This window comes from Gallinula chloropus (assembly GCF_964237585.1).
Source record: "Gallinula chloropus genome assembly, chromosome: 10".
In the NCBI taxonomy this organism is placed as follows: Eukaryota; Metazoa; Chordata; class Aves; order Gruiformes; family Rallidae; genus Gallinula; species Gallinula chloropus.
This window is the reverse complement of record NC_140095.1, coordinates 12416497-12441511: the sequence shown is the minus strand read 5'-3', so window position 1 is coordinate 12441511 and position 25015 is coordinate 12416497. Positions and strand designations below refer to the sequence as shown.

Sequence of the window (25015 nt, the reverse complement as noted above, 5' to 3'; positions counted from 1 at the left end):
TTTTTTCCATAAACTGTTGTCCTTAATTTTCAGCAGCTGAATTAAGAGTATAAAAAGCAAAGGCAGTTACAGAAAAATGAACCCAAAGAAATAATTTGCTTGCTTTCAAGCTTTATTTGTATCTAGAATTTAATTGGTAGGGTCTATGTGAGCGATTCTTGAAGTCAGCCAGCAGTAGAGCATGGACATGGGTGAACACAGCAGTACGAGTGCTCCAGCTGGTACCCAGGGTGAACGTTGCCTTTTGAACTGGAAACCAGAAAATTTGACATTATCCCTGGCTGTAACTGCTGTTATTGGGCAAGCATCTTAAAAGCTGAGGAGTTGTGTTCTCTCTCTGTAAAATATGAATAACTGTATTGTATAAATGTTCTTTGATCTCTTCCCATGAAAAGCTCTATGGAAATTCCAAGAATTCAATATTAACTGCTGTATTTAACCTCTTCTGAAAATTGAGACTATGAAGTTATTTATAAATATTTCTTTAAGTAAAATATTCATTTGGTGCAGCTAATGGCTGTTACTATAGTCAAATCCAAGTGGCTAACAATGAAGTAAGTTCTGTGGTAGCAGTGGTTAAACAACAGCTGAATGTCTGTGGCTATGGGATGCTTGGAGGCAGATTAAAAAGGCACAACACGATGTGCAATGCAGTAACATGGGCTTTCTGAATTACTAGAGGTAACTGAGGCAAGAGTGGTGGTTGTCACTGTGTAGCACTGGAAGAGAAAGTTGTCATGACACATGAAATGAGTTGAAATAGTGCTTGTCTGAGTCAAATGGGGAATTCATTTGTCATTGCTGGTTTAAGAGGCATAAAATATAAGTCAAGAAGAATATAGCTATTCAGGCTTTGACACCTCATCTTGTCTCATTTGAACCAATGTGCGATGGCTTCTTGACTCCCTGCCATCAGCCTTCTCCTTTGGAACGGCAAGCTGGACTTAATGGCTTTCATCATAACAGCAATGAAAATACAATTTACCTATTTAAATGCTCATCAGGGAAATGCTCAAGACTGATGCCTTGTGCTCCAGGCTATTCATCCAGTTTGATGAAATCTCAGTTTTCCCTTACGGCTGTGCGTACGCAGACATGCCATGAAGCTTTGAGCTCTCTATACATTTTTGAGCGTGATTAATTTGTGTCCACACCAGAGAGCTTGTTGTGCATTAGGCCCTGCCAGCCAGCAGATAATTTTTCTAGCGCTTAAACCAATTTATGATCTAGCTGACGTGCTCATTGCTTCACTAAACCTGGCCAGTCAGCACCATCTCTGCCACAGAGCAGGAAATGAATCTTTGTGGATATTTGACTCCATCAGCTCTCCTACCTGCTGCATGCAATTGTGGAGGAATTTGGGAAGACTTTCTGTAAGAGCCTTGTCCTCAAATTGCATTTACCGTAGCTCCCAGTAATCCTCCCCTCCCTTTCCTGGACCATGTCCCCCAAGGCATCATCTCTTCTCCCAGCCAGCCTAGTGGAGCCAGAACATGGAAACCCAGGGGAGAGGGTTTGGCTGTGTCATTTGTACAAGCCAGGAGGAAGTGTCTGAGACTCATGAGTTAGATAGATAGTAAATATGTGACCAGGGTGATCTGAAAACTCACCTTAAATCCTGTACTGTTGGCTCTAGTAGCTTGTGGCAGTGAAAGATGTGAAAGACTCGGAGGGTACCAACTTAGCTCCCTGGTTATGTCCCTGGTCTAAGATATGGGCATGGATGCAGTTAAGCTGAAATTTCAGCAGGGTAAAGAAAGAATTCATGAAGGAGCATTAGTCAAATCGTGTGCTTTTACCTGTGTGTTCACACAGATGCTTTACAGAAAGACAGATCTGAAGCTGGTGTGGTGATTGTGCACTGCTGTTTTAATGGTCACTCCTAAAAGATGAAAAAGCAAATAGGAGCTGGAAAGAAAATTCCATTAGTGTTTCCCTTAATCAAGAGTGTAGTAAAACTGGCACAAAACCAGGTCTGTGCCCACGTCCTGTTCAGGTGTAAAAGCCCCATGAGCATAATGCAGATGAAACCAAGTCTTGTGTACATCCCAGAGGGGTCGGGAGGTGCTGCTCTGCCAAAACCTCCATGGGACCTCTCTTTTTGACATTCCCAACATCTACCTGTGTCGAGTTCACCTTGAGTCTGATACACAGTTTGAGCTAGTCGTTTTAGGATGACTTCTTGTTTAACAAGAAAGCTGGTGAATTCAAGTTATTTTGACTTACAATTTGTCACACTAGGAGAAGGCATCCTTGTGTGGATTCAGGCCTGGAGGTTGGTGGCCCAGCCCGTGTCAAGGGGGTTGGAACTCTGTGATCCTTGGGGTCCCTTCCAACCCAGACCAATCTGTGATTCTAAGGCAGCTTGATTTGGTTTGTTGACTTTTCAAGGACTGGGGGGACAGAATTACTGTGTGGGGAGATGCACAGCAGGTAATGAGATGCATCAAAAAGATGCAAGGAGATAAATTTCAAGTAATCTGAAATAAATTCAGAGATCCCAAGGAGTTCCTACTAAGTGACCAGTGTCTTGCTGAAATGCCAGCATCTCTTTTCTTTCTAATTTTGTTTTCTCTCTGAGCCGTATCTGTTGCCTTTGAAGTAGCTACAGCTGAGGCCAAAATTTGTGAGTGCTGGAAACCAGCAGCTCTGAGCAAGGGAAAGCCTTTGTAGTCTGTTCACAGACAGACCAAGAGTAGGCAAAGACTTTTTTTTTTTAATTAATATTTTCTTTCCAAGCCTCCAGCATTTGGCCCTCAGCTTCAGCCTGGTTGCATTGAGATGCGTGGTGCAATCGTAGAAGTCAGTCAGCTGCCAAGCAAAGAGCTTCCTGGTCAAGGAGACCTGATGGGGAGAGCGTTTCCCTCCATGGTCCTGTGTCGACATAAAACTACGTGACATATTGTCTCTTCTGGGCAATTGCCTTGGTTAATTAGGACTGTGGTGAATGTAGACAACCTAGCTCTGGTTAAACCATATGCAGTGCTTCCATTAACTGACTCAGAGTTTAAAAATCGGGAATTGTGGGCATTAAGGCTAAGCAATAAAAGGTGTGTTCCTTGTGGTTGCCCTTTGCATCTTGTAGCTTGGTTTTGGGTTTTCAACCTCATGTCCATAGCAGCTAAACTGGAAATACCTCTGGGTATGACTGATATGGTTCCTGTTACCACTTGTCTTCCAGTCTGTGGTGTTCTGAGAACCAGTGGTGATGATGATTGATTAAGACATATTGAAAAATGCAGATAAAAACAATATTAAATGTTACAAGCTGAGCAAAAGAACTTGCTATCTTCCCCTCCCTGGCAGTGTGCAAGGCCAGGGCTGATGGGGCTATGGACAACCTAGGCTAGTGGAGGGTGTGACTGCCCATGGAAGGGGATGGGACTAGATGATCTCTGAGATTCCTTGCAACGCAAACCAGTCTAATGCTATGGTCCTGTAGCATGGATCCTGCCATTGCAAGTGGAAGGTGAAACTGAGTCCCTGACAGTAGTGGCATCAGAGATCCTCAAATTTTCCTGTGATACTGTGTTCCTTTCAATTAATTTCAAAAGAAAAGACAAAAAAATTTTAAATACAAAAGAGTCTGGATGTCATCTGGAATCTATTTGACCTCTTATATTGGTTCTAGAAGAAATCATAAACAAATAAAACTCCTTTTCTACGATTAAAATAGACACTAAATAAATTAATAACTAAATTAAAAAACAATTTAAAACTTACTGGGGGAGGTAGTGTGTGGCACAGAAAGGAAGAAGGAGCACACTTAATTTTAATGGTAAGTTGAGATGCTGCCAGTTCATTTGGTATGAACCTTTGGTCAGAGGTGTGAAGAAATTCCTGGTGTGCTGAGCAGCCCACGGCTGCAGCAACCTGTGCTTCCTCATGGAAGTGAGGCTGGGATCTTTTTTTGGGGGGAGGTTTAGATATCTGAGGAAAAAAACAGTTATTTTCTTTCGGAGGGGGTGAAATCTTAAGGCCAGTATTTGGAATACAACATCTTTCTTCATTAGGCAGCCCCAGTCCTCGCAGATTCCTTTAAAACAAACTGATGACCACTGCTCTTTCCCTGGAAAATGAATAGACTGGCTTTCTCTACCCTTAAAAAGCTAACTTTAATTTAGGGCCAAATGTACAGTTTGGATCCCTGGGGGGGGGGGGTGGGGGGGGGGGTGGTGTTTGTATGACATGGTCTCAGCTTTCTTCCTGTCTCTTCCCCCCCTGCTCTGTCCTCCCATGAGACGCCACTGTAGATCTCCCAGATAAAATGTGTTGCTAGACATAAAACAAGAAAGAAATGTGTTTATTCTGCTGCAGACAGCTGTTTAGGATGCTGTGAAGTCTAAGTCTTATACTAGTTTGGTGGCTGTTGTTTGTACATGTCTTTTTCTTGGAAACCATCCTTGTTAGGAGGCACCAAGGGTTTGTGCATCCATTGCCGAAGAGGGTCATGTTCTTTTCCTTCAGCATCTTTGTCCAAGGAGCTTGAAGGAGGGATGGACAGAGGAGTGTTGCCAATGTTTGGTCAAAATAAGGACCCATTCAGCCTTCAGCTACCTAAGAGTTTTCTCTGGGCAGGAATTAGAATGTTTAGTGTGTCCAAAATCCAACTGGGTTGGAAGATAACTTTCCTCCCTTCTAGAAAAATATAGAGTAGACGTCAAGTGACCTGTCTGCAAGTGGTGGACCTTGTCTAGAAACAGGTCTTTGTTTTTTATGCCATTCTGGATGGTCTGTGTTTTCAGTCCAGCTAAAAAGAGCTGGTTTGGTAGGATTAATCTGCAGATCTCTGGGGTGCTGACTGTAGGGCAATGCTGGTTTCTCACTAGAGGTGGGGATGCGCATGCACTCCCATTCAAATACTTATGTATTTTCTACTAAGATCATTCAGCCAACAAAACATATAGCCAAGGGTGATGGAAATTGAGGAATGCGGACTCTTTCTTGGCAGCTCAAATCTGGCTTGGAAGCGTTTCAGGGGAGGATTAAATCCCACTGCTTAGCAGGTCAGGGTTGGGGTAATCGGCAGAGGTTGGGGATGGCTGAACCGGGGATTAGTTCAGCACGGCAGAGAGTCTGCAAATGAGGATGCAAATGAAAATATGTCAAGCATCTTTCATCCTAGGCATTTCCAAATGGGTTGGGGTATTTTTAGGAGCTTGAGCCTGTGGAACGGGGAGAGGTCGATGGCCAAACTGCTATCTATGCTCAGTGTGGGTTTCTGCTCAGGGTTTGGTGAGAAAGCAAGAGTGCTCCAGGCTTGGTTGATCCTGTTTTGTTTGCCTGGGGGGGACTCAAATACCTGAAGTCCCACAGCGAAAAACTGACTTTTGTGCCTTAATGTTGTTTGCTTTGTGAAATAAATCTACTTTGTCATTATTTCGCCTGGATTTGTGCAATATGTGCATTGTATGCAAATTAATGTGGTTAAACCAATGTCAAACAGGCTTACACTTGAGAAAAGTTAATATTTCTCTTGGCAGTTTGAATATCCTTTGTTCCTTATGTCCTGAATTAATTTCTTCTGCTGGCTCTTGCTCCGTGCGCATGGCGATAGCGTACGAGTGACTTGCTGAAAGGCCTCAGCCTTTCCACTGAACAAGGTGGAAATTCCTCTGTTACACAGAGTGCGTATCTGAGACGTAACTGCCACTACGAAGCTGCCAGAACCAGACATCTGACCAAAACCAAAAAGTAAAATTTAAACAGTTTGTGGTATGAAGCTACTACAAGCAAAGCAAAGCTGGCCTCGGCCTTGTGTTTGGGTTTCTCCTGTTTGCTGGGTGGACTGTGCCAGGAGGCTTGGTGCCAGGATGTGGGATGGATCCGGAGCGGTGGCTTGGTGTTCATGTTCTCCTTGCCGTGCGGCTGTACGTGCCAGTAACAGAGTTTAAACCTGAATGGAGGATGCAGTCACCCAGGTTCCAAATGCAGACTGCGGTTTTGGGGTGTATAGCTGCAAATTTGGATCTCATCCACAGTCAACGAGAGCTAAAACCAGAGATGGTGGTGTTAATTGCCGCCTGTAATTGCTGGGCAGGAGCTGCTGATGATAGTTCAGCAGCGCTTCAAGAACAAAGCGTTTCTCACCCATTTCTCAGGTTGTCACACTTAAGTATCCATTACAACAGATTCCAGTTGGTTTGTTGAGTGTAAGTGATGCTTCAGGTTTTGTGCAGGCTGGCTGGGTGGTGGTATGTGCTGCAGGTTATCATGGCCCTACAAAAGGTGCAATTTCCCCATCACCATTTTCTCAGCTTCAAAGCAGTGCTGGTTTTGCACTTACTCAAAATCAAGACTTTTGTGTTAGAATTGCTGATTTCTGCAGTGTTGTCCAGGGGAGCAAACCTCCTACTGTGTCCCTGTGAGCTGCTGCTTCTCCTCCTCCTGGGCTCCATCGCAGCTTCCTCTAACCAAATGAGCAAACGCTTCAGGCTTTGAGGTTTCCACTGGCTTAACTGAAGGTGTTGACACATGGCCCAGACCATGTCTGGTGGAGCACATCGGGCAAGACCAGGTCAGCGGCCATAGAGGAGCAGTGCTGGAGAAGGGACCGTTCAACATAAGCACACAGAGGTTTTGGGCTGAAACCATCCATTATTCTCATGTTTATTTCTCATTCCATCAACTTAAGTTGTGTTTCTGGCGATTATTTGTTTGCTTTGGGCAGTTATAGTTATATTAGTGTAAATATTTTCTAGTGATTGCCAAGTGTCCAGTTTACTTTAGTTTCTTGCAATTTCCTGCTGTAGTTTTAAAAATAAATAAATAAGAAGGGGTGGGGTGGGGGATGTGGAATGGGACATAGGACAACAGAAAACTTCTCTTCCCATAAGTATGAAACTGCTTTTTCAGGCAAAACTCATACCTCTGAGATGCCAAAGGAACTTTTTTGGTGATTTGAAAACTTTAGAAAAGGAGGTGCCTGCAAGATTGAAGTGAGTTCTCCTCCATGGCTGTAAAATGGTGCCATAAAACTCATGTGAGCTGCTGCTGGAGTTAACTGACCAGGGGAAATTTATGGTCATACGCTCGTTCTTGTTTATCCTCTGCTTTATCGCATCCGTTTCCTATTCAGACTGGGTTTTGTTGTTGTGTATGTATATAGAATAGCAGCGTCCTTGGAACAGGAGCCTTGGCTGTGTGCGTTTTGCAAAGCACAAAAATCTCCTGGTTGCCATAACAGTAATAGCACAATAAGTGCTCCGAGTCAAACCACGCTGAGTATCTGGGATCTGGGATGCTAATTCTCCCCCTTCCCCCATGATAAAGGTACCCTCCTTTTTTTTCCTCTAAATTATTTCTTCACTTTTCCATTCAGATCCTGGGCAAGTGGGCGCAGGCATCATGAGAGCCAGCTCGTGCACTGAGCTGGCCCTGGGATGCCCTACTTCTCCAAAATGAATTTCTTACAAAAGTACAAGCAAGGGCTGGATCTTATTTATTTTACCAAAGTAATTTTTTTCAATATGAGAACAATTAATAAATGATTATGGAAAAGAAACTCAGCATTTGTCCTCCAACCCCTATTTAATAAGGTAATTGCTCTCTCCAGAGGGAACAGAGTTGGCAGAAGTTTCATGGGGGAACTGTTGGGCTATGGTATTTTTTTTTTCTCCGTGTTTTAAATGGTTTACTGAGCAAAATCAGGCACAAAAGGGAAGGGGCTTGTCAATCAGGCAGCTTGCACTGGGCTGTTAATGTCATCCTGTCCATCAGAGCAATAGCAGCTTTCCTAGGTGGCCGAGGAGGCGCTGAAGGGAGCGGGGGAGCAGCTGCAATAATTTGTGGGGGTTTTTTTAGGCTTTCCCATTTTATACAAGTGACACATAGTTTCTTGGAGGATCTGATTTATTATTATATGGATTCAGGCAGAGTGTTTGCAAGATTTACTCTACTTTATGGTATTACAGCAAATGTAAACACGTATAATTTGACAGTGCCAGAAGAAACTGAAGGTGGAAAATAGCCTTTGTCAGCAGCAGGAGGGGTTTAGAGAGAGCTGTGAAAAGGAGAGAAGAGACTGAGCTGTGACCAGCAGTAAGATTTATAATTTTTTTTTCCCCATCTCTGGAGGGAAGAATACAGATTTTTTTTCTGAGGAAAATGGAGGTGAAATGATGCTGAGGGTTAGGGGAAGCTCACGCTACATGGGATGTTGCCTGAGGTTGGACTGGCTGTGGGTAAGATGCTGCAGTGGGTTTCCCTGCCTGGGACCCTGGGTGCTGGGGGCCCATCGGGGCTGACCCCCATGGCAGCTGGCTCCTTCACTCAGCTGGAACTTGTTTTAGCTCCAAATGCAAGCAAAAAAGATAAGAAACAGAAACATCAGCAAGAGAGGTTTGACAGCCAAGTTGTGCAGAAACCAGATGTCATTCTTCATGCTTCTCTTTCACCCGGGTAACGTGGGTTGTTCCACCTCTGCTCTGGGTAAGGGAATATCTCCCTCCCAGCCAAGAGTCTGGCTCAGGAGGAATATTTCACCATGGTTGCAGAGGAATTCCTGGTTACGGGTCTGTGCAACCACTCGTGAGTGTGTACCAGTGATGTACAAACACAACTGGAGATTCCCATGAGGCTCCTTGGCAGGAGGAGATGCTTCCCAGAGACATGGGGCTCCCCAGAAGCATCTCCCTGGGGAAAGGATTTTGTGCTCCTGAGTTCAATAAACATCATTGCTCAGTATCACGCTAATTTAGGGTTGGTTGTTTTTTTTCCAAAGGCAGAGAACTATGCAGTGTGAGACACCCACTCCCTGTTGTGGGGCAGCATCGCCTTTGCTCCACGCTGCAGGCAGCGGTGTGTTTGGCAGGGGATGTACAGCATGCGTGGGACTGGCTGAGTGTGCAGCGCTAAGGTACTGCTGAGGTGATGTGGGTGCAAAGCAAAACATAGTCTGGGGATTTACTCTGGCTTTGTGGTCTTTGTAATTACCTGGAAAATCCCAAACCAGAAGTAATCTGTACCGAGTTCAGAGAATAGAGAAATTTAGAGGGAAGGAAAAAAAATACCAGTTTTGGTTACTTTGTACGAGCTCCTAGTTTAGTGCTACAGACCTGTATTTAGTTTCTAAATATTAGGTGGTTGGACTTGATCTCTTGAGGTCCCTTCCAACCCCTACAATTCTGTGATTCTATAACACACTGTTGGATCTTTAGGTATCTGTTGGATCTTTAGGTATTTCTGCTGTTTAACAAGATTTGGCTTTATATGTTTTCTAAGGCTTGCAATGAGTGGAAAAGTTGGGTTTGTTTGCTTTCAGGCTGGGCTTCGTTGCTCAGCATTCCTTAAACCTCTTCAAAGTGCCATCCTGTAACACTGAAACAGGCTGTGCATTATCTATCTGTGGATGTAATAAGTGCTAAAAGGTTGATTGTGGATGTTTCTTCAATAATCAAGTTGCACCAACCCAATTCTTGGAGGAATAAATCAGATTTTCTAAAGAATTTTGATCTGTGGGGAGAAAAAATTACTGACTGAAGCAATGGGTTTGAAAACCTTATAGCCCTGTGGACCACTACCAGCATGCAGGGCTTTTCCAAGGTACAGTTGTATTTACCTGAAGACATTGCAAATTCAGGTAATGAAACCCAGATGAGCTTGTGGCTGTTCACTGTGGCCTCACAGATCACAGTTTGGAGAGTGGTTGCCCAGAAAGGAAAACTGGAATATAGATTATTTTTTTCCCTATTCTGAATGTTAATTTCCATCCATTAAACTTTTATACTTGGTTAACTGCTCCTCCAAAGGTTTAATTTATCTCCATTTCAGAATTCAGTGGCGATATAACTATAATCATGCAGACACTCAAGGTTTCTACTTGAAGTACTCTTAGATCCTCAGGTGAAATTACATCCAGTATATCAATAGTTTAAAAGTCTATCCTGGAATCCAGAAAGCAAAATTGAAAGCAGGGTTCGGCTTATTGAGTTGCATCTTAAATCCAGGTCTGATTTTAGTTAAAAACTTGGCAAGATGCAGCAATAGGCATTGTATATTAATCAATGAAAGATGAAGGACAACCCTGTTGCTCTGCTTTGGGGAGAGACTTGCCTTTTCTTACTGTCTTTCAAGAACACAGTAGACTTGAAGAGTTAGCAGAAGTCTTCATGCAGAACTTGGAGGATATGATTGGGAAAATAGTGGTCTATGGACAAAATGACTCATGAAATGGTTTCATCAAGCCTCAAACTGATGTTTTTGGGAAGTGAAATCTTACGTGTTGATTCTGTTTGGGTGAATCTTTTGTCCAGTGCTCTGGCAAAAGGATGTGCTGACTCTTCCATGCCCATTCATCTGCAGCTTCAGTCCGTGTGACCCCACCACTGCACTTATCCTTAACACCAAACCAAAAGAAAGTTAAATGCATTTTGAGTTTCCCTTATGTGTTTCTCTGACCTTATTTCCTGCTTTCGCCGTAGTTTTCAACGTATTTTTCACCATTTTTCTCAAACGTGGACTCTTTAACATACAAGTGGAAACTGATGGTAGTATCCAAACTTAGCAACATATTGGATAGCTTTGCTTCAAATAATTGCCTCTTTCTTTTCATCTCATCTCAATGTTTAAAGAACAACAATACCTCATCTCCGCTAAACCTTTGAACCTTTCCTGGATATTGTTTGGAAAGTAAAACTGGCAATCCAGCATTGTTTAGCTGATCTCTAAAATGCACAGATGATAGGACTTCAAGTATCTGGAGGTAAAAGTTGCACTTTTGGGATTGTCAGAAATAATTTAAATTTCCTGTTTGATCCTTGAGATGCTTTTTGCTGTTATAAAAGAAAATAAAGCACTGTGCATCTCCCACACTGCTGCCTTTCTATTCTCTCAGTGCTTTAAAATGAGGAAAGGATATGTTTAGATGTCATGTCAGAAGACTTATAGACCTGTTGCTTTAAGGATGACCGAAACCTTGGAGCTGAATATGGTCTAATTACCTCTGGAAGATGCATTTTGCTGTTTGATAATGAATTAAGCATCTGGAAGAAGCAGCTGAGCAAAGCCAGTCACTTCATTATGGTTCTTTGAGCTGTTTGCAAGACTAGTGATCCTGAAACAGCCAAATAAACCAAACTGCTCATCAAGTAGGATGCATAGAGTAAGCAAATGGACGTGGTTAAACAAATCACGGGGATAATTTTGGTAATAAATAAGTCTAACGTGCACTTGCAGAGTTTCCCAGTGTACCCTCACATCTTGGAAAGCTGTTGGCTGGAGCCACGTGCTTGGAAGGAGTTTGGTGCAACGTGCTGGCCCAGGAGAAGACTTTGGTCTGAAATGAAGTTGTTACTGAAACATTCCTCAGATGTGTGAGCAATATATCATCTCCTCTTTGCATGTGTGAAAACAGCCATTGCATCTGAGTTCAGGGCCAGAGCAGGCCCAAAACATGGTAAAAAGGGGCTATAACAGAGTTGGATTTAGCAACTTTTGCGAGTATTGGCTCGTGCCGTTACATTAATTGTGCCTGTTCCCCACCTTGTGCCAACCACCTTGGGCATAGTGTGTGCCAAAGAAGTGTCAGTAGGCTTTCTGGTATCTCAGCTATGTTTTTGTACATGCTGCTATACCTCTTTTTTTTTTTTTTCTCCCCCCCCGGTCTTCCCATGGCTGTTTCACTCTCTCTCATTGCTACCCGTGTACTTCGCATCCACATTCCCAGCTCAGAGTGAGCTCACTGTCTGCCCAACTGATCTCCACAGCCTGGGCACCTGGTGCTGGGCATGACCAAAGGGAGATTTCCTGTGTCTGTGGCCAGGTATCTTAGTTCTGAGGTGTCTTTCCTTATTTTTAATCTCTGGGTTGGCCTCTTACATTTCGTGGGGTTGCCCAGAGGCTGCTTGAGTCCAACCTGAAAGTGCTGGTGCTCTTTGATTTTTATTATATTTTTAATTTTTTTTAATTGATGCCTTTGTGTTAGTCATCACCCTTCTGCTTGTTAATTGGATTCAGGGTAAACATTGATTAGCATTATAGCTGGAAGCCGAATTATTTAAATGGAGAGACAAATGCTGCTCTTGAGTTAGGAATTTATTGCTTTTATATATCAGAACTCTTAATTGTGCCCATTTAGACCTCAGCTAGCACTTTCAACTGCAACTGCTCAGTGTGTTTCTGCTGGAAGCTGTGTCGTGCAGGTCAGATACATGGCAGTAAAAGGGATTATATTGTTTAGATCATTCACACTTGCTACAGGAAACACCATATTCTTTCTACAGAGTCAGTATGTTTGCAGCACGTGCTGGTTCTGTCTGTATAATGGAAACTGTATTTCCTATAAAAGATCATGTATTTTGTTGTTGGAAGGATCTTGGGTAGGTGGGAAAGCAAACTATTTACACACAGCAAGTCTGGTGTTTGCCCAGGGAGAGAAGATGATTGTACCTTTAATTATATGCTCAGTGAAACTGAGAAGCTTGGTGATTAAATGTTCAGCGTGGTGAAAACTCCAGGTCTAACTGTTGCACTTGAACCCCCGACAAAACCCAGGTCTTTAAGAAATAAATACTTTTTTTTTCCTCTCTGCATCTCTCCTGTAAAAATTTTTCATCACTGATTTCATTGCATTATCAGGACTAAAATGAGAAACACTGCTTACGAGCAAATATAGCATCTGAATATGGGCCAGGAATTCCTTTTACAGTATAAGCTTTTGTGTGAAATAAAAGCCAAACAGCTGCTCACAACTTAAGCCTGAGTAAGTGATCTAATGCTATTGCTCTGGTCTCGAATTTGAGGCAAAATTGTTTCTCTGCCAAAAGCCCTGTGCCAACCTACCTGGTCCCAATTTGTGAGAACAAAGTACATTGTTTCTGCTGCTCTGGGAGTGAAATCATTTTATTTGACATTTTTTTCCATTATAATTTCAACCCTGATGTGGGAAACCTCCACGAGGCTGAGACTTTATTTCTCACCTCCAGCCTTCTATGATACAGCTCAAGTAGGAAAATAACCCTTGCAAGGTTAGTCCAGGGTGATGTGTGGGGATATTTTATTAAACCTGAAGACTCTTTTTGGCCATTAATGTAATTGGCTTTTGATTTATTTTACTCTTCGTTTTTTGCCTTTAACATTTTTTATTCTCATTCTTTTTCTGCTACTCTCACTGTGCTTTTCATCAGCTGCTCTCCAGGCTTTCCCCAGGATACTCTCTCAGCGTGTAAAACCCCTTCCCAGGTGCTGATTGTGTAAGACCACCACAGCCTGAACTGGAGATCCCCCCCATCCAGAGCTGAGTGTTGGTAGAGCATTAGCTGTCATCAAGTCTTTTAGCATCAAAGCTCCCCTACTCCTCAGGGAAGTACTTGACTTGGGACAAGGCAGGTATCCCCCCCATTACTGAAGTAAAGGTTTCCAAGGACTTTGGGTGCTCCTAAATACAGCAGAAAACCAGGAACTAGTACACGTGGGGCAGTTGATTTTCAGTTGTCCAATTCCTCCTCCATACAACCACACTTCTATTTTGTTGGGAGGGTGGAGGGAATGTTTGAAATAACTCAAAAACATTGGGGCCCAGCGGTGTTTAAACTTAGACCAATAGTTTTCATGCTTCAGGAAATAAACATTAAAGGACCAAGAGGAAACTTTCCCGGCTATGGGAAAGTTGTAACATCCAAAGACTCTAAATTGGGCTGCAAGTGTGCAGATAGAATCATAGCATTATAGAATGTGTGAGGTTGGAAGGGACCCTTAAATGTTATCGAGTCCAACCCCCTGCAGCGAGCAGGGTCATCTTCATTAGATCAGGTTGCTCAGAGCCCCATCAAGCCTGACCTTGAATGTCTCCAGGAATGAAGCCTCCACCACCTCTCTGGGCAACCTGTTTCGGTGATCTGCCACACTCATATTGAAGATTCTTTCCTAATATCCAACCTAAATCTCCCCTTTTTGAGTTTAAAACCATATCCCGTGTCCTACTGCTCCATGCCCTCATGAACAGTTCTTCCACAGCTTTTTTTTATAGGCCCCTTTCAGATACTGTAAGGCTGCTATAAGATCCCTCCAGAGCCTTCTCTTCTCCAAGCTGAACAAGCTCAACTCTCTCAGCCTCTCCTCATAGGAGAGGTGTTCCTGCCCTCTGATCATTTTTGTGGCCTTCCTCTCCTTAGGGCTTAAGTTCCTGTAAGATCTATTGCAAATGAATTAGCAGAAGGGGAGAGAAAACCCCATTGACCAAGAAATGATAGGTCCTGTCCTGTGATGGTAACTGCCTGGTTACCATCTAGCTGGTACCTAGAGAAGTCTTGGACTGACACTGGTCTTGTTTGTCATAGGGCAAAATGGGATTTACATGCTTGTTCTAAAAACTAACTGGTTTTATAGGAACCAAAGCTGAGGGTGGCTGAAGTACATGTGAACTGCATTTAAAAGTTACATTGTATTGAGCTTTTCTTCCTATTTAAAACCTAACTGCAGTTTTCCAGAATTTGGGTGCATTGATGTGATAAGCACAGTATAAAAACTTGTGCCCAGAGACAATGGGAAAAGCTCCTGAAGTCACCTGGTGTATCTCCTGAACATGTTTACTCATCTCCTCAATTCACATGGTGCAGTTACCTGCGTTTATTCTGATAGCTCTTCCATCCCATCAATGTCCAGTTAAAACATAGATTTTCCTACCAATGAACAGTGTTGCCACCATCTTCAGAGAAATTCCTATCAGTTGGGTGACTGCCATCTGAACATGAGCCAGCAGTGTGCCCAGGTGGCCAAGAAGGCTAATGGTATCCTGGCTTGTATCAGAAACAGCGTGGGCAGCAGGTCCAGGGAAGAGATCGTGCCCCTGTACTTGGCATTGGTGAGGCCGCACCTTGAGTGCTGGGTTTAGTTTTGGGGCCCCTCACTACAAGAAGGACATCCAGGTCCTGGATGTAGAGAGGTGGGTGTTGGTCTCTTCACCCAAGTGACAGGTCATAGGACAAGGGGAAATGGCCTCAAGCTGCACCAGGGCAGGGTCAGATTAGACATTAGGAAAAAATTCTTCACTGGAATGGTTATCAGGCACTGGAACAGGCTGCCCAGGGAGGAGGTTGAGTTACTGACCCTGTATGTATTTAAAAGATGAGTAGATGAGGTGCTCAGGGATATGGTTTAGTAGAGGACAGGTGTGGTTGGACTCAATCTCAGAGGTCTTTTCCAATTTAGTAATTCTGTGATCTCTGTGAGGTCACAGTACTGTTAATAACAGCCCGTTCCTGTGTGCTGAGGGGCATTTTAACAGCATTGCTCAGAGTACCTCTCCTGGAGTTGTTCCACTCACATATTTACTGGGAGAGTGGAGTTCCTGATGGCTGAATCATGTCTCCTTTAAATTACGTTGTCAAAAAGATCGTTTTTCTTGTGTGTTATGACTGACCCGAACAGTAAATTTAATAACCCAGCCAGAAATCATCTACCACACTGCTCTGCCCTGCAATGTAGCTCATCTTGCAACATCCTCTCCTGAAACCATCTGCTCTGGTTGCCTGGCTTCAGAGATAAGAGTTTGGGCTTCTAGATCCCTCAGGGTGATGGGTGGCAGGTGAGATGCAGTGTCCTGAAGCCATATGCCCCATCCCTGCTCAGTCAGCCCTTTAAACACCCTCGCCAGGAGAAGGGTCACTCCATATGGGAGAGAGGACTTTATTTTCTCCTTTTGTATGTTTTGTTTTGGGTTGTTTTCTCCTTGTGTCAGCAGCTGGCTGCTTGCAGATGGTCTGTGCTCTTAGATGGACTTTTTGTTGGATAATGAAGGGCAGTATGAATTTTGTATGGGGTGTTTGGGAGAAGAATCGCCTGTGTCCCTCCAGAAGGCAGCGTGGTAGCTTCACTGGGTATTTTATATTGGGTAAAGTTATTGTGGAACGGCCAACTCTGTGAATATGCATAGTTTATTTCTGTGATGCTGCAGTCTTGTGACAAAGCGATGTGATCTCGTTGTTTGTCCAGCCTTTACTTACATCTTGTAAGGCTTCATCAACACTCGCTCGTTGCCAATGGCCTGGTTGGATTACTGGAGACAACAGGCTTTTTTGGCAACTAAACCAACAAAGTGCCACTAGGTTTTCAAAATCAGTTGTTGTTTGCTTATGCTGAACGTGGCCAGGAGCACACAGACACCACATGGCTGCTGTAGTTGGTTGGGAGCAAAACTTAAATCCTTGATCTTGTGTTGTCTGTTTTCCCTTGATCTGCAGCATCTGCTGGGATGCGCATGTGCTGGTGTCATGTAGAAGACAATATCTCTAGCTGTGGCATTTTCTCTCCGTGCACATCCCACACAGAAGAGGGTTTGCTGTTTGGGTTTTATTTCCCTAAGATGTGCTTTTGCTCTGTCTTTTGAAGCATATGGCATTGTGGAGCCTGGTCCGGGAGTAATGCAGATAATGGAAATAAACAGCTCCAGAAGGTGACTTCGTGTTCGTGACTTTGAAAGGCTAATCCTGATCTTTTCTCTTTTTAAAGATGATGTGGCTGGTAGGGGAATGTGTAGGAAAACCAAGGTAGCTTTTAAAAAGATGAAGGAAATTCCTTCTGCATACAGAAAACTTGGAGGGGTGAAAGAAGATTAAAGAAACAACATGTTTCTTGAAGACCACAGGAGGAAGAATTTAATAGCTTTCTTAAAGATGCTGAAATTGTAACATGTAATAGTGCAGTGCTGGATGAGTTTTGAAACAGGAAAACTTTGATTTTTATGTTTAACTTGATTTGTAACATGGAATCGAAATCTGTTGGTGATATTAGCGCGATCGCTGTGGGCTTGCTCTTAGGATGGGCTTGGCCCCATCCCTCAGATGCTTTATGGTTTGCACATGGCAGCCTGTGCTCTGGATTTTTAGGAAGCTGGGAAACAAGGGGGGAAAATCCTGCCAAAACGGGCATTAACCATAGACTATGTCTGCAAATGTGTTCATGCAAGAACAACATTTAAATACAAAGTATGTGATTGTTTTCTTAAAGTCTCTAATGTATACACTTCTCTCTATTTCTGGGATCTTTTCTGGATATATGAGAAACCACATTATCCAGCTGCTCTCGAAGTCTTGATGTGCTGATTTCTCTACTCTTGCAAATTTTATGTATTGAAAAATATTGAGAATGACAAGGAATATTTTATTAACTTAAGGTTTTTTTTGCTGTGGGATCCTGGCTCTGGAATGGCTAATTCTGATTGTAGATAATAGGCTTTAGCTTTGAGTACTTCCGTGCTCCAAAAATGCAATTCATCAAAACCCAAGTACTTTGTGTCAGATCTGAATGTTTCAAGAGAGATTTTGTAATCCAACTTGTCAAACTTGTTTAAATGTGAGGTTGTAACTGAAAACCAAAAGAAGCAATAAGTGCTTCATTATCTTGCTTACCTTATAGAAGTGTCTTGCAGTTCTTGGAAAAGAGAAAATGATTTAATTTCTGTAAGAAATAAACAGCTATCTCATGTTGTAGAGGCACTCCCAGGGTGTGCGTATGTTCTTTGTGTTTGTAAACAGGTAGGGGTAAGTTTAGTGACTCAAGCAGAGCAATGCTGATCTCCATCTGCTGAAAGACTCCACTCAACTTGGTTGCTGGTGAACTTCTTGCTTCTTCCCAGAGGTGGTTTGGTGTCAGCAATAATCTGAGCAGGAAAAAGCCTAATATACAAATGCTTTCTGAGAACATAGACCTTAAGTGTAGCTGTTTGCTCATCTGTTCCAGGCAGTGATGCTTTAAGTTACCTAGAGATGAAGATACGATAAGGGTGATGAATTTCAAATGCTGTCACTGTGTTCCCCCAGCTCTAGCCCTACATGGCTTCATCACTTGTATCCATAGCAAAAAAAAGGAATCTGTGTTCATTTTCCACACTTATGTTGAAGATGCTGTCCCTGGCTTGCCTAACTAGTGAGTCTCTAAAGAGAAATGACTGAGACTTGAGTATGTCATGGGGTGTTTTAAACCTTTATAGGTGTTTTGAGTGGTTGGTATGATTCACAGAGATGGTCGCTGTCTCATAAAGAAGCATGAAACTGAATATGTGTGCATGTTTGTACCTAGACACTTAATTTCTGAAAGACTTTCAAAGTTACCATCTCAGGCCAAGACCCGTAGAGGAGCATTTGCCTTGATGCAGATGTGGGAAACTGAAATCTGCCATGAAAACTGTCCCACATTGCCTGTAGCAGCACCCCCCAACCCTCCCCCCCCCCCCTCCCCCCCCCCCCGCCAAAATATGCATCCTCTTGTTTTAAAAATAGAGGAGGGGGCTGTATTGCATACATCAGCTCCAGCACTGCAGCTGTGCCAGCACATTATCTGGAAGTGGCCTGAGTAAGACCAGTCCTAACGAGGGGAAAAATCCCATGTTTGATGTAAGTGCAATTGTGGCTTTATTCCAGTCACTTCTTAATTTATATCTCAAATTTAGTTTATCTTCGTGCCTTGGTGACTAAACAAAAGAGCTGTATGCACTTGACTGTTTGAAGAAACTGTCTCTGGGTGTGGGAAAAAGAAATTGTTTGAGGGGGGAGTGGGGGAAATCCAGAGTGGGGAGCGAGCAGCACCATCTCAGCTGGTTTAAGTGGAGAGCGATCAGCACTTTGAGTGGTTTCAGTATGTGTGTATATATCATTTCACTCTTTGAATGAGCTTGAATTATCTTTTTTTACTTATGCAATGAGCATCCATCCAGGGGAAGAGGGGCCTCCAATTTGCTACAATTAAGAACATCACATAAACATCCCACATTTTCTTCTGGTCTTGAAGAATAAGTTGAAGAGTTGCTGCTGCAAGCTGATACGCCTTGGGTGCAGGGTCCATCTGTGCTGGTGAACACTTAGTTGGACTTGGATTTGTTGTGCCACATCTCGTTGGGGGGATTTAAGGCTGTGTACCCCCTTCCATTCTTCCTGCCTGAATCCCTCATTTCAGCTCAGCTGTAGGAGAGCTTGAGGCTGTAAACCTTTAGTGCTAAGGTATTTAACATACTTTAAATATTGCCCCCTGATTATTCCAGTAATAATAGCTATATTCCAGTTTGGTTCCTGGAGCCAGGGGTTTTTCTCCCCAAGGTTGAGTGCAGCTCCCTGACATGTTGTGAGGAGGATGCTTGTGTGTATCCTCGCTCAGGAAGGCTGCGTGGAGGTATAAGGAGAAAAGCAATTTGTTACTTGTTCTGTATCTTGGAAGCAACTGGATCACACATGGACCAGCAAGGAGCTTTCCTCAACTAACAACCAGAGGCTGCTTTCTGGGTGGCTTTTCTACTAACATAAGACACAGACCAGGATTTCAGAGAGCTTTGGGGTTGCTTGGGCCAAATTTGAAATGAGTCTAGATGCTTTTTGGTTTTGTTTGGAAAACTTCTGCAGACTGTAGGTGCTGTGTGTTTCAAATCTGCATCTGGTGTTTGCTTTGAATCTTTGGGAATCCAGAGCCAAAGAAGGTTCACGCAAAGTGTTGTGACCCAAAACTGTTTAATCTTAAATCTGCGGTTTCAGAGCCCGCAGCCCAACCTGAGTATCTGATGAGTATCAGCTGAGCAAGCATCGCAGGATCTGACTTCTGCCCATGAACCATAAACCTTTTCCCCAGGGAACAAGAAAGTAAATTGCCCTTTGTGCGGGAACAGCCAGCTAGACTGGGGCCATGGCTTCCTTGTGCTCAGTACCAGACCCCATGATACGCCGATGCGGAGTTCTCCTCCTAAGCGAAGCCATATGAGGTGGGGGGGCGGGGGGGAATCCACTTTTTCTGAGTGGCTGAACCAACCAATTTGTTCAAGCTATTCTTCTGGATGACTCATTTTTAACTGAAAAAACACTGATGTATTGAAGCAACTTCAAAAAATGATGAAAGGGAAGAAAGGGAAACAATCTAAACCATTTCAAGCCCACCGAAAAACCCCAAACAAACAAAAAAGCACCCAAAAAAGCCCTAACCAAAACTAAGTACAGGCACATGAGCAGGTAGACCCTCTAAAGCAGTGTAAAACTTAATCCCATGTTAGACCATGATGAGTTTATGTATAAGTTCACCTAGAAAATAAGGTCCTAAAAGCAAGCTGAGCATATTTATGGTTAAGAAATCACAGCACATAGTCAGCTCACTTGCAAGGGAGGATAAAAATCCTCTGATTTAAAGATATCCAGTCAGATAGGTCTTTATTTCACTTGGCCAAGGTCTCTAATTGAATGCTGTTCTTAACTACTACTTTGTTGCGACATGCCCCACCCCCCCACCCCCCCACCCCCCCCCCCCCCCGCAAAAAATACCCTCCCAAGAGCCTCAGCAGCACGTACATGGCTTGAAAAAAGAGGTGGGCACTGATTTATGGTTAATATTTCTGACCATATGTTCTTAGTGGAAGAGAGTGACATGTAGGAGAAGTGTAAATGGAAAGATGACACGAGCCTGGTGCCACAAGTCCTTAGGTAAAAATGTGTTTCACTGACTAAACATTTCAGAAGCATCAGCTGTTTTCAGTGAGGTTTGGCTGGGCTGAGCTATCAGGCTTTCTCTCTTGCTGGCATCTTAAACCAAACTTAGTCTTGATGAACAGTTTGGCTTTAATGTGACCAACAGTAAGGCAAGAAGCAGTGTGCCCATCTAGCTGAGGGGACAGGAGGCAGCGATATAACCTCCCAAGCTGGGGAATGTGGGTCAAGGGCCAGATTTGATTTCATTATGATGGGTAATAAGATGTTTAAGCACACGTAGTGTCATAGACCTGTGTTCCTGGTATTGATGGATTTCGGAGTTCATTGAGCAGCCTGATTTGGGGAAATTAGTTCAAACAAGGGTAATTTACTGCACTGTGAACAAGTGCTTGGTTTTGGCTCTTTACAGTATTTTACATGAACTATAAAGTGTTGTTGATTTTTAATATTTCATTTACACGCCTGCAGTAGATGACATAAGTGGCTGCTGCACAGCAGAAGAGCAAAGTCAATTGAGTCTGTTTACTGTGAACTTTTTACCTTGTTTGTGAGTAGCTATTCTTCAGATACATCCATCAGCTCTTCCTCATAATGCTTCCAAATAACAATACGTTTCATTCTCTTCCTTTGTCTTTGTGTTACTAAATCTGTCATCTCACTGGAAAGCTTACAGTGGTGTCAGAAATTGCATATTATGCCCTGGATTAAGGCTGTTTATGTTGAACATGACAAGTTGTTTAAAAATAGACTGGTTTATGCTTTGTGTTCATTTTCCTCTCCCAAACTGCCTTTCATAACAATGTAAATAAAGAACTCCCCAAACTGATAGAGCAGAGCTGGCACAGTTAGAAGAGGAGGCTCAGCTATTACCCAATTGACTTTAATGCAACATAAATCTTAATTATATTGAAGAAGCTTCAGACTGTAACGTCTTAGGAGATGGAGTCATTAGGTAATAGCTTCAAGTGAACATTTATCTTCAAACAAATTCCCAGCCCTCCTTAATTTCCTTTGTAGTCTGTTAATGGGGTTGGGAACGAGAGGTGTAATATGGATTCACTTTATGCCCAGCTCCTCCACCAATATTCTGAGGGGTGAGCTTTGGATAGGCTATGAATTGTTAAAATAATAATTTCCAATCTTGCAGACCACAGAGTTAATCATACTTGCACAGGATGAGATTGTAGATGGCAGTAATGACTCCGGAGTTACTCCTGTGTGCTCTTCTGCTGTGGGGAGCTGGGGAGTCTCTCTCCTTCTGCTCACTCACACCCGCATCACAGAATTGCAGCTCTCCCTGAAGTCTTGCCCAAACTGGATACTGGGTGTGATATTCTTTCTCTTAATCCCCACTAAAGTTTTCTTTCCTCAGAGATGTTTCCACATTCAGCCATTGAACGGCAGCAGGATTCCAGATGTTGTTTCCAAATACTACTTCTTTTAAGAAGTAGCCTCAGATAAAGATGAGAATGATTTTCTACTTTTTTGGGTTAGTTTCTTGACTTTGGTTTGTCTCATGGTTGCCACAAACATGCTGTTCTTGTAATTCCGTGTGCTGCACCCATTTGACAGTTTTCCTTGAAGACTGTAGGGAGTTATGAGATCATAGGATCACGGAACAGTTTGGGCTGGAAGGGACGCTTCAAGGTCATCTAGTGCACACCCCCCCAGCAATGAGCAGGGACATTGGGTTCCAACCCTGTCTGACCTGACCTTGAATGCTTCCAGGGATGAGATCTCTACAGCTTCCCTGGACAACCTTTTCCAGGCAATAGTAAAATTTTTCCATTTTGGCATGTAGTATTAAGAAATCTCTTAAATAAAACAAACAAACAAAAAAATCAGTATTAAACTTCTTTCCACCAGAACATTTGGTTTCTCACGTTCTCGGTTACAAGGCTCCAACCTGAGCTTTATGTGTGGGAGCTCCACACGTTCACCCTTCAGTATCAGCCCTCCTCAAAATTGCCTAAAAGCATTGCTACCAACTCACCAGTCACTTGGTTAAAAACTCTGCCTCCCTCTCCTATGCCTTTGTTAGGACACTTCTTACTCCCCAAGAAACCCTGCCGTGCTTTCTCACCACCGCTAGCAGAAGAGGTGAAGTAAAATCGTTACCAAGTTGGTCTTGATTAGATATATCAAGAGACACAGAAGGATTAAGCAAGGCCGGTGTTTAAAGCAGCCCCCACCCCCATGGGGAGAGGTGGGTGCATGGGGAGGCAGCATCCTGCTGAGGCTTGGGCTCTGCCCATGGCAATTAGCCAAGAGATGGTACAGGGAGGTTGAGCAAGAGATATCTGGGCAGTTTGTCGTCACTTCATAGGGAAATCTCTAGGCTGTGGCTGGAGATGTAATTGCACATATGGGCACAGAGGTGTTTAATGCAGAAGGAAATCTTGAAATGTCTTATATCTAATGATGTTTAGTGGCCTTTTGCCTTAAAAAAAAGAGGCAGCAGGAAAGAGGGAGCAGTATAGTTTCACTGATAGAGCATGAGGTCTGTCTTTGTGTTGTGAACATTGCTGTCACCCAGCAAATGCTCCCCTGGAGCCAGCTGACCTGCTGCAAATGCTACAAAAGGTGGCTTTTTGTCCCCACCAGGCAATGTGCTTGTTGCAGGAGTGAGGATGCTGCCAGCTCCCGGGCAGGGAAACCTGGCTGCAGCCACTCAGCTGGAGCACGCCAGTGAACAGCACAAAGGACAGGGTGGTATGGCTTCGTTGGGGGCCTGGGTGTGATGGAGTAGTGGTCTGCATCTGTCCTTACTGCTTAAGTGCCTTTTTCTCTCAATTAAGACCATTTTTTCAATTGACATTGTTTTATCCATCACTTACCTGTCTGGATAGCGTTGACTGAGAGTAAAAGCAAGTGGTTTATGTCTGAAACCTGGGCCTCTGTGATGACACCTAGGCTGTTTCAGCAGTACACGTGGGAACTTCTTCTGACTCAGAGAATGATTAGGAGCGAAAGGTTTCTGTTCTCTGTGTTAATTCTTTAAATACTGTGATTTGCAAGACTGTAGCAGCCATGTACCACACACAGAACTGCCAGTTGCTCTGCAAAGTCTTTTCCAGAATCTTGGAGGATTTAAGACCTGGTTTCCCTTACTACATGGGCAACCCTAATAACTTCAAATCCTCCTTCCCAGATTCCCTTGGAGCCTGGCCTCAACTTTCACCAAAATTATATATTTTGTGAAAAAAATGTTATTTAGTGTGTATTTTCTCAGTAGTTGGGAAAAGGGAGATGATATGAGGTGGTTGGGACCCAAAGGGGAAGGGCACATGGTGGGTCCCCTCCTGATCTCTCTGCCCCTGGGGCATTGCTAACCCTCTGCTCTCTGCTTTCCACAGGCCCTCCCGGGAAGCGGGGAAAGCCTGGACGTCGAGGAGAACCTGGTAAGCATCACCTTTCCCCAGCAACATCCCTGGGCATCCCTTGGGAGTCATTGGGCTGGGTGGGAGCCCAGCCACTGCCAGTCGTCTTCATCTGCTGGGCTGTGGGATGGGGGCTTCCTGCATGCTGGATATGAAGATTTTATAAAACAATAAAAAGCCCTAAAAGTATAAAAAAAAAACCCTCCAAAAAAAAACCAGCCTCAAAACACCCCCGATGTTGTGTATCTTATCAGTCCTCCCACTTACTTCTCCCTTGTAGCGTTCAGACCCGTTATTACCCCATCCAACTGTGAGGAGGGGCTGTGAATTAGCACAGAACTGCAGAACCCATGCTGGATGGGAAGTGTGTGCTGGCTTGTTCCCAACATACAGATGTGTCCATACATTGCCAGTCCCATGCGTGTGGTGGACAGTGTTTGCGTTTCAGGGTCAGGGGTAAGCAAATCTCAGCCCTGGGTGCATCCCCTAAGTTTTTGGTGTCCCCCCAGACTAGGTGAAACCACACCCCCACCTCACTGGGAAGCTTTTAATGAGCCATTTAATTTAATTATATGCCTCTGTCATTCTGGTATCTGGTGGAGGAGGGGAGTGTTTTCCTGTCTTGTGAAGTGGGAAATCACCAGTCCCTGTGCAGCTTAGGGAGAAGCGCTGTTCATCTGCTGCTGTTAGGTCTGATGTGCTGATGGGAGGGGGCAGAGCCATGGTTGGCATTGCTTTTCCCAAGGAAAATGGGCAGGGATGTACCTGGAAAGCTGCACAGTTTGTAATGGCCTTGACACATCACAAAACAGCATGTGAAATTTTACACCCATCAGTTCTTGGGCTCTTGAACGCTGAGTAAATCATGGAGAGCAGGAAGGTTTTTATGTAGTGATCAAGCTGTTCTCAGCTGCCTGTTTTTTTATAGCAAATAACTTTCTGATCATCAATATTTTAATGGATGCTTTTAACTCCTGGGAAAGGAAATAGGGGCTTTGTGCTGGGGGCCCTGGGCTGATATCTGTGGAAGGCAGGCAGGCATTTCCCTTCTCTTTCCCATCAACAGTATTTTATTGTGCATCATGTGTGGTGTGCTCCTGAGGCATCAAGGGGTTACTGGTGGCCAGAGGATGGGCACTGCATTCCTGGGGGTGGTGGTGGATCCCAGCTTCATGAAACTCCCTTTTCCCAGCAGTTGGGCTGTAGGAACAGCCATTGGGTAGCTTTGATTCTTTGTTG

At 43.7% G+C, this 25015-nt stretch overlaps 1 protein-coding gene across 1 annotated transcript in view; it reads left to right on the top strand.

The window, feature by feature from the left end:
* Positions 1-25015, top strand: part of COL23A1 (collagen type XXIII alpha 1 chain) — a gene marked incomplete at its 5' end in the record, with an annotated part of 185503 nt that overhangs the window by 110762 nt on the left and 49726 nt on the right. Inside the window, 1 exon segment of the mRNA XM_084268715.1 lies at positions 23753-23797. Coding sequence (XP_084124841.1) covers positions 23753-23797 — 45 coding nt within the window.